The sequence below is a fragment of the Colletotrichum siamense genome, assembly GCF_013390195.1.
Source record: "Colletotrichum siamense strain Cg363 chromosome Unknown KSG_Cg363_contig01, whole genome shotgun sequence".
Classification (NCBI taxonomy): Eukaryota; Fungi; Ascomycota; class Sordariomycetes; order Glomerellales; family Glomerellaceae; genus Colletotrichum; species Colletotrichum siamense.
In genome coordinates, this window is record NW_023501014.1 from 852,995 (window position 1) to 870,060 (window position 17,066).

Here is a 17,066-nt window from a genome sequence, read left to right on the forward strand (position 1 = left end):
AACAGGTCAGGAGTTCGGAGCGCGGTTGCCGAAAGGTTTGTCGAAGAGGCAGGAACGTTCGATCGACGCGGGTGAGGACGAGATCGATCCTAAAAATCTCAAGGTCGTCAGTGGAAAGACCTCTTTTGGGATGAAAATCAGATCGTGGGGGAGAAAGCGCAAGGTCAGTTGTATGATGGAAGGTCCGCACCGACCGCTGACGCAGCCTCGGATTTGGAATGAGAAAATATCATCATCGCGCGAGGGAAGATTCGGGAAGGAAATTGCCGGGCTACTTACGCAGTTGACGACAGCGTGGTTCCGTTGGTGACGCTGCATGTGAGCTCTGATGAGTTGAAGGCTGGTGATGCAAAGTTGAGTGGAAGATGGAATACGGAGGTGAGGGGGAAAGGGAGATTTGTAGTTGCAAGAGAGTGGAAGTGGAAGAAAAGGATGTAGTCGGGCCTTGGTATAAATGCTCAGGGACACAAAAGATGAACCTTCAAGCGTGGTATAAAGAATTAGGGCGAGGGCTCAGTTTTCTCAGAAGGCAAGAGAGACTCCCAGAGCACTGACACGACAGCTCCATGCCACCGTGAAGACTATCATGGGAGTATGGGGTAAAGAATATAACGTTGGCGATGTTCACAACAACATTTGGGCATTGCAAGCGCGTAGAGATGGTTGAGCGCACCTGCATCTCATGCAAGTCTGACAGAACAATGTATCAAGTGTATTCAGTAGGGACTAAATGAAGTCTAGCTTGAAAAATCGCAAAGACATGGTCAAAAAGATTCAGAAGGGCTCTTTTACCTAAGAACTTGCATTCTCCCATTCTATTTTCAATCACAGACAGGAAAGAAGGGAAGCTAAATAACTTCACAAAGTAAACGTACAAAGCCCATACAATTTATTCTTTCGAAGATATCAGATAGGAGCAAGTGTCAGCCTTTTTTCTTTCGGCGCTTTTCTTTAGAATTCCGTCCCATGTCGGACTTTTTGGCCTCCTGTTCTACATATCTCTGTGTATTTTACATTTGTTTTGTGAGACTCATTCATCAAGGGAGCAACTTGAATCCAGTGACACAGTAGCATACGTTATACGTGGTTTCCAAACAACAGAGAACGAGGATTAATAAACGTTATTACAGCCCTGTTGTAGTTATCTGACTGGCTTTGGATGATAGCTACTCAAAGGGCCAACGTCTCTCTCCGTGAATCACCCTTCATTATGCAACATCGTGTCTAGCCTTACCAGCTTTTCCAGCCAATGTATCTGGCGCGGAGATGAACAGTCAGCTGCCCATGGACGCCCCGATCCTTCGGTGGTCACTGTTGTATCCCGAAAGCCTCCCCTGCCCGGAAATCAAGTACAATCAACGCCAGAATATGGCGCTAGTGTAAACTCAACTTGCGTGGCGGTGAAGACTCGGCTAGCGATGGCCATTCGAATCGTACCATTGGCATCCGTTGTGATATAGAAGAACCTGGTGTATATTGCGGCATTCTGCCCATCATTGCCGGTTGCTGAGCAGGCAAGCGTTGCACCAGAAACAAGGCCGGAAGAGCTCGTTTGGCAAGTTAGAGGAGCCAACGTAAGTGCAGCGACCTGAGCTGGCGAAAACCCATTCAGGGGCCTTGTATCCATGGCGAAAGGCGCAGCTAGAGCAACTGTTTGGCCGGTACTCTCGAAGACCTGGCCGGTGGTGAGGTTTATGTCGAACAATGCAGCTGGTGTGGCGTCATTCCCGGCTTTCAGAACAAAGCGATTCGTGCCAAGAGTCACTTCGTAACCCTGTAGAGACGCTGGGCTCGTCACTTTGAGGCATACGTTTTGGGCGGGTATTATAGTGGAAGTAGGAGCTGTGCGTGTTAGCTTGTCTTCAACCTGAAAGGCGTGCTTTGGAGAAGGACATACCCGTGGTCGAACTAGAGGTTGTAGTACTTGACTGTGTCGATGTGGTACTGGTTCCAGAGCTGCTTGATATGCTGCTGGTGCTCGTTGACATGCCGCTAGTGCTGGAGGATGGTGTACTCTGGGTGCTTGATGTGGACGAGACAACGCTGGTAGCCGTAGTGGGCGAGGCAGTACTGGTACTGGTTGAGGACAGACCACTGTTGGTTCTGGTGGAAGTTGAAGAAGAGCCGCTCGCACTACTGCTAGTGACCGTACTAGGCTCACTTGTGGAGCTATCAGCTGGCGAAGCGGCCAGGGAGGATCCTACCGTGGAAGATGTTGATGGATTTGCTGTGGGAAGTGATGTTGAACTAGTCATGGATGTCTGTGTTGACGATGTTCTCGTAGCGATATTCAAACTGGTGGACTCTGTAGTAATGCCTGTGTTACTTCCTGTTTCACTGCCTGTATTTGTGCTTTGTGAAGTTCTTGTAGTAAATGAAGTACCGGAAGATTCAGAAGGAAATGCCGTCGAGCTGGTGATCGGTGTTTTAGCAGACGATGGCGCAGTAGAACTGGTGATTGTGAATGTATTCACCGAGTTCTGCGTAGTCGGGGTTGTGCTCAAGCTCAGGGATCCAATGCCCAACGTGGAGGTTGATGTGAAGCTTTGAGGCTGAGCACTTGTTTGTGAGTCTACAATCCTTGTAGAAGCAGCTGTCGAGGTGTTCGAAAACAACGGACATGATTATCTGGAGCTCGTTACGACCGGGAATGGTGTGCTTGGATTAGATGAGGGCTGCGTCGAAGATATCGATGCCACAGGGGTCTGTGAGTTGGCGTTGGATGTCTGAAATGATGGCTGTCCTGGGTTGCTCGTTGTAGAACTGGGGGTTTGAGGAGATGCAGTGGCTACACCGGTTTCCGGAATCAGCTGAGATGAACGAATAGTAGCCGCTGAAGATATTGATGAAGTGACAGCATTGCTGCTCGAAACCATCGGTGAAGGTATTCCTGAACCGGTGGTTGGAGAAGCCACTGATGAGGAGTTTGGCGAAGAGATAATCGTGTTGCGCGAAGACACCGATGGAAATGTTTCCGAAATAGTGGCTGGAGGAACGGAGCTAGTGAAGTCCATGATGGTCAAGACGAATTGCAAGACGGGCACAGGAGATTCGACACCGGCCGTAGCTTGACGCTTGAACATAGGCACATGGCTTGAGCGGAGGCCATTACCGTGCTGCTTGAGCCCATTGTCTTTGTGGAAACAGGATCAATAATTCAAGTTTACTAGTACACACTCCCTCAAAACCCGGACTGAACGTACCTTGATATACACCGTCGTTGGTGGCTTGCGCGAATTGAAGACTAAGAATGCATGCTGCAAAAGCCACGGCTGATATCATCGCGTGTAATGCAACGAGCTGAAGCATGCGCTAAGGAAACTTTGATCTTCAACAACACAGATTCGCGAACCAAGCTAGTGGGGATACTACGGGCTTAAATCTTAGTCTGTCCGTATTTGAGAGACATTGTGTTGGCAAGTTGCCGTGTTGTGGCAGGCTCAGGAATTTACAATCACCCTTCTGACTTGAAGACAAGCCATGTCTCAGTCAATTAAACTAACAACCAGTAAATGCCATCAGAAGTACAGCCTCTCCGTAAAACATATCCCACCGAAGGAATGAATATTCGGTAAGTTAACTGGCCAATTCTTCCAAAGTCACGACGAAATGCGGGCTTACAGCGAAGGTGCCGGCCGTCACTGAAGAATTCCTTCCTTAGAGGAACTCAGATTTTCATACATAGAGACAGGCACCTACGTTCGGCTTTTCAATCCGTCTAGAATCTTGAAACTTGAGGGACGATTGGGGTGCAAAAAATCATTACAAAAAGTATCCTTGCCACAAATTCAGTTGCTCTTCGACGAAGCTGCAAAAATAATTCGACGTTGGCCTGATTCGAACAGACGCTCCCGAAGGAACAAGATTTCTAGTCTTGCGCATTAGACCACTCTGCCACAACGCCGGAAGATCCCTGATGTTTAATGCTTCCAGGGGTGGAGATGGTGAACAACTGGCCAGATTGCCTTGAAGATCCATAGAGCGGGGGCCCTCCGACTCGCCGCTACCAGTTTTCGCCATTCTGCCCGACGGAAACCGGCGAACGATGAGGCAAACCTGTGAGACACACAGCCGGAATTCGTTTTCCTGTTGATGATTGGTAACCCGGGCCGGTCAAACGATCTCGAAATGTCAAGAGAATAGTAGGAAGGGAATTGAACATGTTCCTTATCCTGGCTTCACCAAGTTACCTTTCGCAGAGATGGGCTTGAAAGTAAGACGTAGCAAATCAATCTTGGTATAGCACGTCAACGGCCCTCATCAATGCTCTCGTATGCTGTAACAACTTCTGCGGCAGACGAAGGATAAACGCAATTCGTAGCGTCGAGGGCCCACGTACCCGCATGAACTCCTTTCCTGCTGGTAACAAACGAGCGGCCAGGGCGCGTCTGCATGTTTTTCAAGATGACTTGACCGCATAGGTCACAGAATGTCATCGTTAACACGGGAGTACAAGCAGTAATGCCGGTTGATCCATGTCGTGATTGATCGACGTCCGGGTTTCTTGTCCAGACTCTCGGGTTTTTGATCCGATCCATGGTTCAGACTCGCGACACACCTTTTTCAGGTACCGTGAATACAGCTTGTTCAAGATCGTCACAATGAAGAGGGCAGACTTTGCCGACAACCGCGTATTCGTTCTTCCAGGCTGGGAAGTTTGCCCCTGTCGCTAGAGATTTGGTGCCAATTATTAGGCGGGCGAGTTGCTCGGCGTTGAGTTCAGAAGGGGCAACGATGGCGCTCACAGCGTCAAGCTGGTGTTTCTTGTGGCAAACTTTGTCATCGCTGTTCGGTGATATTGACTCATGCTCTATCCCGCCGGCGATATGAGCAAGGGCGTCTTAAAGGCATGTTTCTGTTTCGTTTCTTGAGAAAGGCGCCGACTTCTGGTTCAAATGGAGTTGCCAGGTCTCAACAGCCTCCCGGCTGAAACGGATGGCGAATAATTGCGATCTTAATCCGTCGTCCGCAGCTTCCGATCTACCGTCCGATGTTATCGCGGCGTTGCCTCCAGACGAAGTAAGCTCGCCCGTGTGCGCCGCCCAGGCGGGTGTCGGCTGATCCGGTTGCAAAAAAAACGTCCGTCAGCCCAAAGTCCATGTTGTAGGGCTGGACCAGCTGACTCGGCGCGACGGGCAGATGAAGGGACGACGACCGGACGCCGATGGGCGAGTCCATTCAGATCCCGCGGCGTTTGCGAAGGACGCCGCTGTTGGCTGTCCTGATTATCCTGCGGCATCGGCGGCCGCTGCTGTGCCTGGATGTGGAGCGAGGGGATGCCTGCCGTCCGGTCTTTGGAGGGTTGCGTCGCCGCAGTCTCCGATGTTGTTTCGTTTCGGACGACGCAGTGACGGGCTCAAGGTGCGCGCACCGGAGACAGCAATTGCTTCCGTTCCCGCCGTGTCCGCCGCCACCGCTATGAGCCGCCATCAATCGCCATGAACTTTTGGTGGACTCGGATTGACGAATGCGACGCAGTTGGTGAACGTAGCACTGGGCGCTGGCGGATCGCTACAGGGGTGGAGGGGTCTGCTTGGGCTCTGAGGTTGCAACTGGCGAAGACATTTGCAGCCCTTGTGGATAAGTGATCGTTCGCTTCACGGGTGGATGAGCCGATCCTAGGATCTTAGCCGAACATCATAAGAGATAGACTCTTCTGGCTTAGCTGCCGTTGACGACGTCGTTCAGAAAAAGAGACGACGACTAGAGCAGTTCGTACTTGGTGTCGTGCATTGGACAATCTGATGAGTTGCTAAGGTTCAGTTCCTACACGTGCAGTGAACGAGTGGTGGTGGGATGGAAGATGGGATGTTGATTCTCGACCAGGCACATTGCGTGATGATTATCTTCAGCTGACAAATTGCGCAATAGACCGCCTACTAAGGCTCGCCTTCAGACGAAGGATACGAGCATTTACGAGGCTGTTGGACTGCTCGCATAGTGCCTTTCGTCCAAAATTCCCCGCATAAGCCAAGATTTTCATGTATCGGAACATCACGTTTCACGTCACGACGCAGACCGTTACAGTGCGTAGACAACAGGTGGCAGTCAAGTGTTGGGCGAAGAATAAGTATTGAACATTGAATGGTATGAACTTTGTACAAGAACATTGCAAATCCCAGATTGCGGGGGTCAAGCCCTTTTTGAAACTTTCAGGTCTGGTTTCCAAGTCATCTCGTCTCAAGGCTGACCGGGTATCAGATGCGACTCCGACGTCTCTCTAAACTCTATTTTCCTGTTTAGAAGCGCTTGCGAAGAGCCCGCTTCGAGCTGCGGCGCTTGTTGCAGGAGGACTGTTTGTCAAGGTTTCGTGGTCAGCAAAATGAACTCTTTCGAACTTTTCGCAACGGTTTCAATCCGAACTCTAAGAGCGGAGCCTCGGACATATGGGACGTTTAAGGAGTGAAATGACTTACGGCAGGGGCGGAAGGAGTGGCGCTGGGGGTGGCAGCAGACTCGTCAGAGGCACCAGAGTTGCCAGAGGCCGGAGTGGAGGGGGTGGCGCTGGGAGTAGCAACGGTGGCGAGGGTGGTGGGAGCCGCGGAAGCAGCGGGGGTGGTAGAGCCAGAGCCAGAGCCGGAGCCGGAACCGGAGCCGGAGGTGAAGTCGACGCAAGACATGTAGGTCTGGCCGGCCTCAGCAGAGTCCCACCACCACTGGAGAACGCAGTTGCCGGCGGTGCCGCAGTTGGAGGGGAGGGAGTCGGGGAGAGTGACGGAGAAGGCGGTGTTGTTGGCGGCGACACCGGTCTTGGTGGAGGCGTAGTTGGTGAAGGAGATCAGGGGCTCGCCAATGACGGAGTTGGAGGTGGTGTCGACGACGGAGACGTTGGCAACACCGGTGTGGGGAGCGCGGATCTCAACCTTGAAGTCGACGGTCTCACCAGGGGAGTAGCTCTGGACGTTGGTGTTGTCGGCGAACTTGTAACCCTTGCAGAGGGCGAGCTCGCACTTGGAGGCGTCGAGGCTGCTGCCGGCCTGCTGGGCGAGGCCCTGGATGTTGCCGTACGGGTCGGACTGCTCGGTGTTCCACATGGTGGTGCCGCAAGCCTCCTTGAAGGCATCACCGGCGACACGGGGAGTGGGCGAGGTGACCTTGCCGTGGGCCGAGACAGCGGCGACGAAAGAGAGAACGGTGACGATCTTGGACTGCATCTTGAAAGATTCCGGTGTTGATAAACTCGACGAAAGCGAAGGTTGTTGTTTTAAAAAGGGAGTGAGAGACTGGGATTTGTCTTGCGATGTTGTAAAAAGCTCAAAAAGAGTGGCTTGTGGCTAGCACAGCTGTAAAGAGAGTGTGAAAGAATGAACGTGAATGAAATTTGACCGGATGGAATGAGACGCAGAGTTCAGATAGAAAGACGAGCAGAAAACTGGTGTGGCATGAGTAGGATCTTATACGGATGGATGGTGAGCAAACCCATCGCACCCCTATGCGAGCGGTCGTCGTCACTGCGCTGGTGTCATGGGCGGCCCAGTCCGGACCCAGCCAGGGATCGGGATCCAATCTATTCGTGACGGCCTGTAGCGATAAAAGCTTTCAGGGGATAGGAACTCATAGAGAGGAGCGGACGAGGGACGGAAAGCCCAGGCCAGCGCTTGACCAGGCACGAAAGAAGAAAGACAGGCACGCACCCTCGAGGGGCTGCTCACCGCGTGGTCCAACAGCCTTCCAAGAAGTTCTGGAGACTCAGACGCCCCAATTGCTCCCAGACTCGCGCAGATGCGATCCATCCGTGGTCCTGGAACATTGGACATGGCAGACCAACAACCCCGGACACAATCCGACCGAGGGAATACCAGCGATTGGCCCAGGCGCGGACAGGGCTCCCGTCTTTGGCTGTAGTCGCCCAGTTGTTTAATTTGAGTGAGGCTAGGTGGGCTCCTGTTGGACCGAGTCTTGCCCTTCTTTGGTCGGTGTCCCTGCGCAGACGCCCACGAGGCGTCCGTCATGATATGATCCCTGTCCGTCCTGCTCCTGACTGGGGTCGCTGAAACGGTACCATCACGCATCTTTCAGGCGGCTCCGCCGAGTGACCCCCACCAACACATCCTTTTCGCGCTGCCTCGTCCGTCTCCAAGTCCCCATCGTGCCGGCTGAGCCTACTTCTTACTCCATCCCATCGTCGGTCCTCGGCTTTCTCATCTTCGATGACCTTGCGATGGAGATTTGACGCCTGGGAACTCCTTGACGGAAGTAAATGGTCGGTCGGACGTTGAAGGGAAGATGCTGCCAGTGCGGGTGACAGATCATGTTTGTTGCATCCACGTTCATCATCTGGAAATTTGGGTTGCCGTAATCGTCTGTTTCAAGAAGTTTCTCCCTTGGGACGCACATTCAGGAGTGACGTGAGTCGCTTATTCGTACCCGCTGGCTTGCCCAGGCACCGTTTGCTGTGACCAGTCGACTGCAACGGGCGACCACATCGTATGCGGCTTCCAGACCGGGCGCCGTCCTGGTTACCGGCGATACAAATTCACCCGTACTGCCGAATGAGTAATCTACCCGGTTCCAAAGACGCGCATGTACAAGCCGGACGGCATCTCAGATAGAACGAGATCCTTCCGTGCTGCAACCTCGTTCCATCTGTGATCGACTCCCACAATTGCGCCTCTTCAGCCTCTCGACGAATCTGCCGACGCTCAGCGCACCATCAATCATCAATTTCAGACCGGACTTCGCCTGGGGCATACTCCGCTGGCTTCCGTTTCGTTGGCTGTTGACCAGGAATACCGCGCGTCATAAAAACGCACATCTCCAGCGGTTCTCGACTTTTTCGTCCCAGTTATGGCATGCAGGTTGGGAACATGGCCTTCCAGGTCCAGGCCCGATCGTGTCGGTGAGCTCCTCGCTGGCTGCTGGTTGGACAAGGTGAGTGAGTGAGTGCGCAAGCAGCCTCTCAAATTCTCGTTTGTTCATTCTTCCAAGTTCCCCTTTTCGTCCGATCATCAACTGAACACATTGAAACTCACCCCCGTGCCCACAACGTGGATCCTCGGCAGGGTCAAGGGCGCTAAACCCTGCGACCGTAGCGCGGCCCCCCAGTGGTCCTAGTCAGCCTCCCTCCTGAGCCGTAAGATTGGGCCTCTTTAATCTTTTACCTTCAGGTGAGAAGGGGGAAGCGAGGAAAATCGGGAAGGAGGGGGAGGGATGAATCATGGGGAGGAGGGCAGGCTCCAGCGGTTTATGCGACGGAGAGTGTGGGAGATGAAAGGCTTTTAAAATTCATGGGATGAAGATGGATCCTTCTTGAACAAATAGATGGAAATGCTCGCCGCCCCCGGTAAAAGATTTTCTGATCCGCGCAAATCGGCTGCCGGCCGATCATATCGGCCGAGTACTAAGGGGTGAATGACGCCATGGGGATTTCCATTATTTTTCGGCGGTCGGCAATGAGTAGCCGGAATATACAACCAGCAGACATTCGGCGATATGGCAAGTTTGGTCTTCGGGCAGGCCGAGAGAACGGAAGACGTGGAAAAAAGAGAATATTAAGAAAATAACAAATTCGAATTCGATATGTTGTCCCAACTGGAGATGGATTAGTTGATAGTGGGCGTGTGCAGATGAACCAGTGCGTAGCGTTCACTTAGGCCAATCATGACCAATGTCTGAGAAAGACAGTACCTTTCTTTTTTCCTTCAGATCGGCACCTTTTCTTATCATCAATACATGTTTTTATGAGACTCACTGACGGGATCAGAGTTATTGGGTGAAGTTGTCGTTGTTGAGATCCTCTCGCCAAGACGGCCAAGGCCAAGCCATCTTTATTAACTGTCAAGGAAGAGCACTGACTGCCAAAAGCTTAGCTCCAAAGAAGCTTTTTCTGCCCATCGCGTCGCTCATTGCACATCTTCATGTTTTTAAGAGATATTCAACCCGCAAACTGATAATAAGATTTCTGAGATCTCAGTTTTCGTGTCCGGCATTGAGCAGGTGTCACGACATGTTGCTGGACACCAGCCACACAACGCCTCAGCGGATCCGTACTCACCCTGCCGCAGACCATCGTCTCATCTGCAGCCCCTACTATATCCAAACCGCTCAACGCCGCAGACACCGAATGACATGCGGGGTTCGGGACCGTGTCTCTCTCACTAGCTGCAAGTTCGGCCCCGTCTTGTAGCCGCCGCGTCACCCGAACCAAACACCATCTCTCTGACATCGCTTCTGCAGCTGCCACCCCACCAAGGGGAAGGCTGAGTGGCTTCGGCCGTAAGCCAATCCTTTCGGCGGCAACTGCTGTGCGTGTTACGGGCTTTCACATCGATGTTCTGACCAGGAATATGGAGACCTTAATTGCCGGGCGACTTATCCAGAGAGCCAAGGAAGGGAGTATTTAACTGAAGCTATCTCAACCTTCTCAAAGGGTAAGGTACTTTGCTAGATGATTTTAAGGGTGCAAATCGACCATTTTTGTTAGTCTCAGGTACATCTCTCAATATGAATCTCCATAGTCACCTCCCTGCCTAGTTGCGAACTCCGCGGTGTGAAGTTGGAATTGAGGTGGAGTACCTTATGTGTTTAATGACCGTGTTAGGCTTATATCCTTACACAAACGTACAGCGCATTCTTTGCGTGTACATGGAGTCATTTTTGGTGAGATCAACCCCGTTCCTGGAGAGTTTTGCTATTCGGGCGGGTAAAAGGCATGAATGACAAATGGGATGATGATGGGGTTACGGGGTCAATATGAGGGGTGACTAAACTAACGGGGACGACGAAGACGGCGATGATGACAGTACAAATTATCTCCACCATAGATATTGGGGAAGAAATCATAATATCAACAGAAGATTGTATTAACCGTTAGGCCAGGAGTTCTCTTCCCGGTTAGCTAGAAGAATCATCAAAGGATTCCCTTTCTGGTCTTATCGCAACGTCTGGATTCATGAATATAACATGAATAATGAGCGAAGCTAACTAGAATCAAAGCATCATACCTCTGATTCATCGTATATTCCTACGAATAGATATTGCACTGCATCCGTCGGCCGTGCTTCGTTGTTGATAGCTCCAATCCCAGGTAAAAGTACTCCTCCAAGAGAAAAGCTATCGCTCATACTGCATAGTAGACTAGCCTCTTGGTAATAATATCGGAGGAAGTCGATAACCTTAACTTGACTACTACTTCCTACCTATGTTCAATTAGAAAGGCTCTTCGATTTAACTTTCGGAGTCATCCGTGGTTTCTGCGGGTGACTCCATCATGGCGGAACTGCCCACTCAAGCCGTCTTGGCAGATGCCCCCATCATCACGGCCCGCGTGGGATGTTTTACAAGCCCTACCCAAACTCTAAGATATTGCCTAGACTTAAGAACAGATCGGAGAATATGTCGATCTGTTTGCACAATCTATTTTACTTTTCGGCCGCCCAGACGCTACTTTGAGGTCCAACACACAAGTTGACGATACCCAACCTCAATAGGGCTCGCAGGTTTTCATCTCAAGCGTGGCGCTATTCACCAAGGGGAGAATTTGCCAAGTAAGAGAATTGCTCGAATGATGAACAGGTTAAATTAACATGTATTCTGAATAGGTCGGTCAGCCATTAAAGCAGCGGTCTTGGCGCTTTTGCCAATTTATTTCCCCGAAACTTTGAGTTTCAACGGGCAGAATTTAGGCCCCTACTAGGATGAGACTATAGAACAGACTAATAAAACTTGGAAGCTCAGAATTGCAAGCATTTAAATCATTGCACGATGTTCTAATTTGCTATCCTGTCATCTCTAAGTGAATGCAAGTCTTTGATCTATCTAGACTCATTTTCCGGATTCTTCCGATCTAGGAGCAAGATGGTCGATGGACCCAAACGGATCATCCAGAGTCTGATCAGAAAGTGCGCGGAAGATTCTGTTATACACCTCAACCTTCCCATCCAGCCCCCCAAACAAAGCGTCCAGGCCACCCTGCATACCACCTCCGACATGAATACCGATCTTCTTGCGCCAAGCAGCAGTCTTTGGTATGAACTGTTCCATCGCAGCTCTGAAGAACGCCTTCTCACGACCACCATGAACCTTGCAAGACGGGTGAATATCCAAGGCTGTTTGAACAACATCTGGATGCCAGTACACGTGAGAGAGCTTCTTTCCCCACGTTCCGGCGACAAAGTCCTGGAAATCGCCGCTGTGACGCGCAAGGTCAACCTCGGTGATGATGTCTCGGATCAACACGTCGGCGTCGGTAGAGTCGGGTGGCAAACCAATCAGCATGAGATCGTTGCCGTAGCCTGTGAGGATATGCTTCTCCTTGATGAGACCGCTGCGCATCAAGGCCGTCAGAGTGATCTGGATGTCCACTCGCTCTCTCTCTCTGCGGTACCCAAGGCTCGCATGGTGTCGGGAACCGCGTCAAGGAGATCCTTTGCTGAAAGCTCAAGACGGACGAGGGCAATACCCAGATAGTCCGCGAGCTCTTGAGCCTCTTCATGCTCATTTCCCCATGGCGAGCCGGCACTATAGGCCGTCACCTTCAGGCCGGCACGAACAACAAAGGTAGTGACAGCACCTGAGTCAATACCTCCCGAGAGGAGAGAGGCAATCTCCTTGTCGGACTTGGTGATCTCAGAGACTGCCTTCTGCACGGCGGAGACAAAAGCGGAACCTGCTTCGTCGTAGTCCGTGATTCTGGGGCTCAAGGCAGAGAACAGAGGGTCTCTGCGCTCTTGCGTGCTCAAAAGCCAGCCACTTTCATCTTTCTTGAGTTCGAAATAGGTATGCGGAGGCAGTTGAGATACTCCTTGAAAACTCGTAGTGCTGTCGCGGTTGATCACAGTGGGATCGACGAAGCCAATGGGCATCCCCCACTGCGAACGCGCAACATTCAAGATGAAAGGGTTGCTGCCAACAGCCCATGCCCGGGTGGTTGTGTTTTGTACGGCGTTCAGAGGTGGGTTGTTCATGGCTGCCGTTTGAAACCGAACGAGATCGCCTTTGACTTCTATGGAAGTGGCCCACTCGTGAAAGGGTCTGGGGGAAGCATCGCCATCCAGCCAGGTGTATGCGCCGGAACCCAGAGCTGTGCCCTGCCCGTAGACTCGTACTCCTGAATGAGTGGTATGCTGATGTGACTTTTCGAGAGATGCAACCGCCAGGTTGCTCAGCAAGATCCAAGATGGAACGGGCTGTGCATCTGAGCTTGAGGCACCATTGGAAGATGCGACAGCCATCTTCAATCTGGGGAGTTGGTATGAAGGCTTGACAAGTAGGAAAAAATAATAAGACTTAGAATGCGTGTGACAACTACGTTCTGCTTTGTGGTGTTGAACTTCAACTGATGATTGAGTCAAATACATATACTCGATTTCAAGTAGAATGTCATAGAGAAGCAGACTTCATGGACCCAAACATTTCGGACAGGAGCAGTTGCATCATTCAGCAGCGTCGACGGAGTGAATATGCCAAGCAACAGAGTGTATTTCGGCGCTTCTTGTCACAGTAGAGATCCAGTAGGGTTACAGCGCAGCCAAGACTTAGTCTTGTGCAGTAAGCACAACTCGCAACATGCCCCTTGTAAGAGTGTGACAACTCTTGCTTGCATCAATGCACTACATGCTCGGCACGCCGGAACTCTCTACTACATTCCCAACTCAGAAGCAAGACTCAATTGAGTTACAATGCCTAATTAAAACATGTGCATCCATGGATAGTACTAGGTCCGATGTCCGTTCAGGGGTTGGTAGATGGTGGTTGTGATCAACAAAAGGAGAGTTCCATTGCATTGCGTATTGACATGACTCGCTCCAATTGTCGCGGACCCGAATTCCTTCTGCCGGCCGATCTGTCTAGGATTCAGCTATGGCGCAATCACATTTTTTGTTGTCGCAATCGAAGCGAGACCAGCTTACAAATGGTGCTTTGTTTGTTGGCAGTGCGTTGTATGTCTTGAGTTGCATCCGGTGGGGAAATTGGGTATACGCGGTCTTGGAAGTGCCCGTGGCAACATGTCAATATCGCGCCCTTTGAGTTCCTAATGCAGTTTCCTCGATCGGAGCCGCCCGCCAGGGGAACCTCTGTATTTCACGACTTTGGATCTCTGGATGTTTGGCTCAGACAATGTGTCTAGCAATAGTTATCGATTCTTTCTGTAGTATCTGAATATTTGGACAACCGTAACGATGACCGTCGCTACCGCAAACGAAAAGCCTCTCCAACAAGTGGACAACAGCCTGTCAAGCTCGATTCCCGACAGCAACAGCACCGAAAGCCACGATGATGCGGCACAGCACGACGCGTCCGACCCGAGGCCTCCTCCAGACGGAGGCTTCCAGGCGTGGTCTCAAACTGTTGTCGCTCATCTGGTCATGTTCAACTCCTGGGGATACATCAATTCCTTCGGATTCTTCCAATCTTACTACGTCTCTGCGCTAGGGGTTTCTCCGTCCGCAATCTCCTGGGTCGGCTCTGTTCAAATCTTCCTCATTTTTTTCGTCGGCACCTTCTCTGGACGCGCGACTGACGCTGGGCACTACCGAAAGGTTTTAGTGGCCGGACTCTTCCTTCAGCTTCTCGGAGTGTTCATGACGTCGTTGTCGACAAAGTACTGGCAGTTATTTCTCGCCCAAGGAATCTGCACAGGGCTTGGCGATGGACTGACGTTTTGCCCAACGATTGCGCTTCTAGCGACGTACTTCGTCAAGAGACGATCGATGGCTATTGCCATAAACGCTTCAGGTGCTGGCAGTGGTGGAATATTCTTTCCTCTGATTGCCCAACAATTGCTGCCCAAGATTGGGTTTGGCTGGACGGTCAGGGTCATGGGATTCGTGATGCTGTTCAATACAGTCATCATTCTTGCTTTGGCTAGAACGAGATTGCCCCCGAGGAAATTGGGGCCAATTGTTGAATGGTCAAGTTTCAAAGAACTTCCTTACGCATTATTTTGCGTTGGTATGTTTCTGAGCTTCTGGGCAATCTTCTTCGCTTTCTACTACGTAAGTACACTTCGCTCCCCACATCTAATCAGAAATCTAACATCTTGCAGGTCCCCACGTACGGCCGAACGGTGATTGGTGTCTCCTCCACGACCTCGTTAACACTTCTGCTTGTTATGAATGCAGTCGGCATACCAGCACGCATACTTCTAGCTGTGCTGTCGGACAAGTTTATTGGGCCAGTGAGAACGTTGATTTTGACCACGTTCTTCTCGGGGCTCTTACTCTATTGCTGGGTTTCAGTCAACTCAGAGGGCCGACTATTTGCGTTCTGCATCATCTATGGATCTTTCGCTGGAGGGGTTCAGAGCGTTTTTCCGGCGGCCTGCTCTGGGTTGACAACGGACTTGAAGAAGATGGGTATGAGGACAGGAATGGTGTTCACTGTTGTTTCCGTTGCTTGTCTGACAGGTCCTCCACTGGCTGGTGCACTCATTGAGAGGGGCCATGGCGACTTCCTGTACGCGCAAGTCTTTGGGGGATCTGCTCTCATGGGAGGGACTTTGGTTCTGCTCGCGGTTGCAATCTCAAATGGCGCCATCTCTTTGCCTCACTTGCGCAAATAGAAGCACACACGTATCAAACCTAGTCGAATCTACGTAATCTAACCATTGCATTGCGAAAGGTCGTCCTTACTCGTGATCTGTCTTTCCATGTCGTCTCTCTCTCTCCCAGCGGCGGCTAATGCGCCCAGGACATACTCCTATGCCGAGCTCAGTCCAAAGATGGGCACCTCACTGCAGATCAGCGCATAAGCGGTTATGAGTATGAGGCCATTGACACAACCAGCAGTACCTGCCACTCATTGGCAAGGGTCATATCTCCGAACGCAAGGTTTTACCCATAGGAGACGGAGAACGAAGATTGAGCCATATGTTGCTCGGGTTGCGACGAGATTGGCGCCGAGCTTCCGGACAGATCCCCATTGGAACCTTCGATTTGCATTGCCCTTGGCAAATTTCGGGTGCTGAAGAGCAGGGCTGAGGAGGTGGTGGGCGGACAAAACCCCCGAAATTATGGTTGCATTCGGCGGCCCGGCCCATATGCACCTGTGGCGGTATGAGCAGGGGTTATTACGACTCTAAAAATCGTGAGAGTTACGCGTACAAGATTCGACCCCTCAGATTCTGTTCTCGCCGCCATAGAATGCCGGTGGGCAATGTCGCCAGAAATGATGTTGTATTGCATGTAGACATCGAGTCATTCAAAGGCTGTTCCCAGGGCCAATGCAACTAGGATCGGTCGAGTTGCCTCGGTAGACTTTGTGCGCTCTCAGAACACGGCAACTCAAGTTCACAAGTTCTGAAGTCCTGAGGAAGAATTTTTGGTTGACTGCCGGAGTTGACAGGAGTCGTCGATGCCCCTTGATGTTTCCAAGAAATCTTGGCCAAGTTACGCGCCTCAGACACTGGCACATATATGAAGGGATTCCTCCGGAGGAAGAGATATCCGTCGCAGAAACCCAACTCCATTCAAAATCTTTTTCAAATCAATTACCCAATTTGCGTCAAAATGAGCTCTTCCTCAATCTCAGAGTTGTACAGGGATGTCCCCAAGGCCGACTTGCGCACTATCAAGTTCGAAAGCCTCTTCGACAAGGACCATGACTCCCTAGAAGCTTTGATCAAGGCTTGTGAAACAGACGGTTTCTTCTACCAAGACCTTCAAGCGACCGGATCTGAGAAGTTCTGGAAAGACTTAAAGGAGATAGACGAAGTCACCCAGAACTAGTTCTCACAGTCTACTGAGGTCAAGCTCAAGACTCCCACAGTGTCTCTTGCCCATGGGTGAGTTGTCCACACTCCTGAATAAGCCTCTTTCAGAGTGGAAGAAAACAAGAGCAGTATTGACTAACTGAAACTAGATTCAAGGCCTTGGGTAACCAGTCAGGTTCCGTTGAGGGACATCATGATGGGTTTGAGGCCCTTAAGGTACGTATCCGCAGAAGAAAAGGGGAACGTGTGACTGACTTGTTAGATCGGACGACACAAGCTGACGGGCCGCTAGGCCCTTGCTTCAGTTGTTTAAGACAACCTCAGGCTTTTCGATCAATTCACTACTTCTTGCTATTTCATCCTCAAACTCCTGCTTAACTATCTCTCTGATAGCTTAGAGTTAAAGGGTGAGGCT

The 17,066-nt window shown here is 51.1% G+C and overlaps 3 protein-coding genes across 3 annotated transcripts; 2 read left to right on the forward strand and 1 right to left on the reverse strand.

Annotated features, from left to right (window-relative positions):
• Positions 1–6,239: 6,239 nt before the first annotated feature.
• Positions 6,240–7,154, reverse strand: CGCS363_v000218 (uncharacterized protein; the record flags this gene model as incomplete). The annotated part of the gene is made up of 2 exons (XM_036632067.1): positions 6,240–6,293; positions 6,417–7,154. 2 exons carry the CDS (start codon positions 7,152–7,154, stop codon positions 6,240–6,242), a joined length of 792 nt encoding a protein of 263 aa, XP_036501412.1.
• A 6,966-nt stretch (positions 7,155–14,120) lies between these two features.
• apdF-11 (Aspyridones efflux protein apdF) lies at positions 14,121–15,502 on the forward strand (the record flags this gene model as incomplete). The annotated part of the gene is made up of 2 exons (XM_036632068.1): positions 14,121–14,936; positions 14,987–15,502. 2 exons carry the CDS (start codon positions 14,121–14,123, stop codon positions 15,500–15,502), a joined length of 1,332 nt encoding a protein of 443 aa, XP_036501411.1.
• A 946-nt stretch (positions 15,503–16,448) lies between these two features.
• CGCS363_v000220 (uncharacterized protein) lies at positions 16,449–16,943 on the forward strand (the record flags this gene model as incomplete). The annotated part of the gene is made up of 4 exons (XM_036632069.1): positions 16,449–16,652; positions 16,677–16,723; positions 16,801–16,867; positions 16,914–16,943. 4 exons carry the CDS (start codon positions 16,449–16,451, stop codon positions 16,941–16,943), a joined length of 348 nt encoding a protein of 115 aa, XP_036502510.1.
• Between the last annotated feature and the right edge of the window lie 123 nt (positions 16,944–17,066).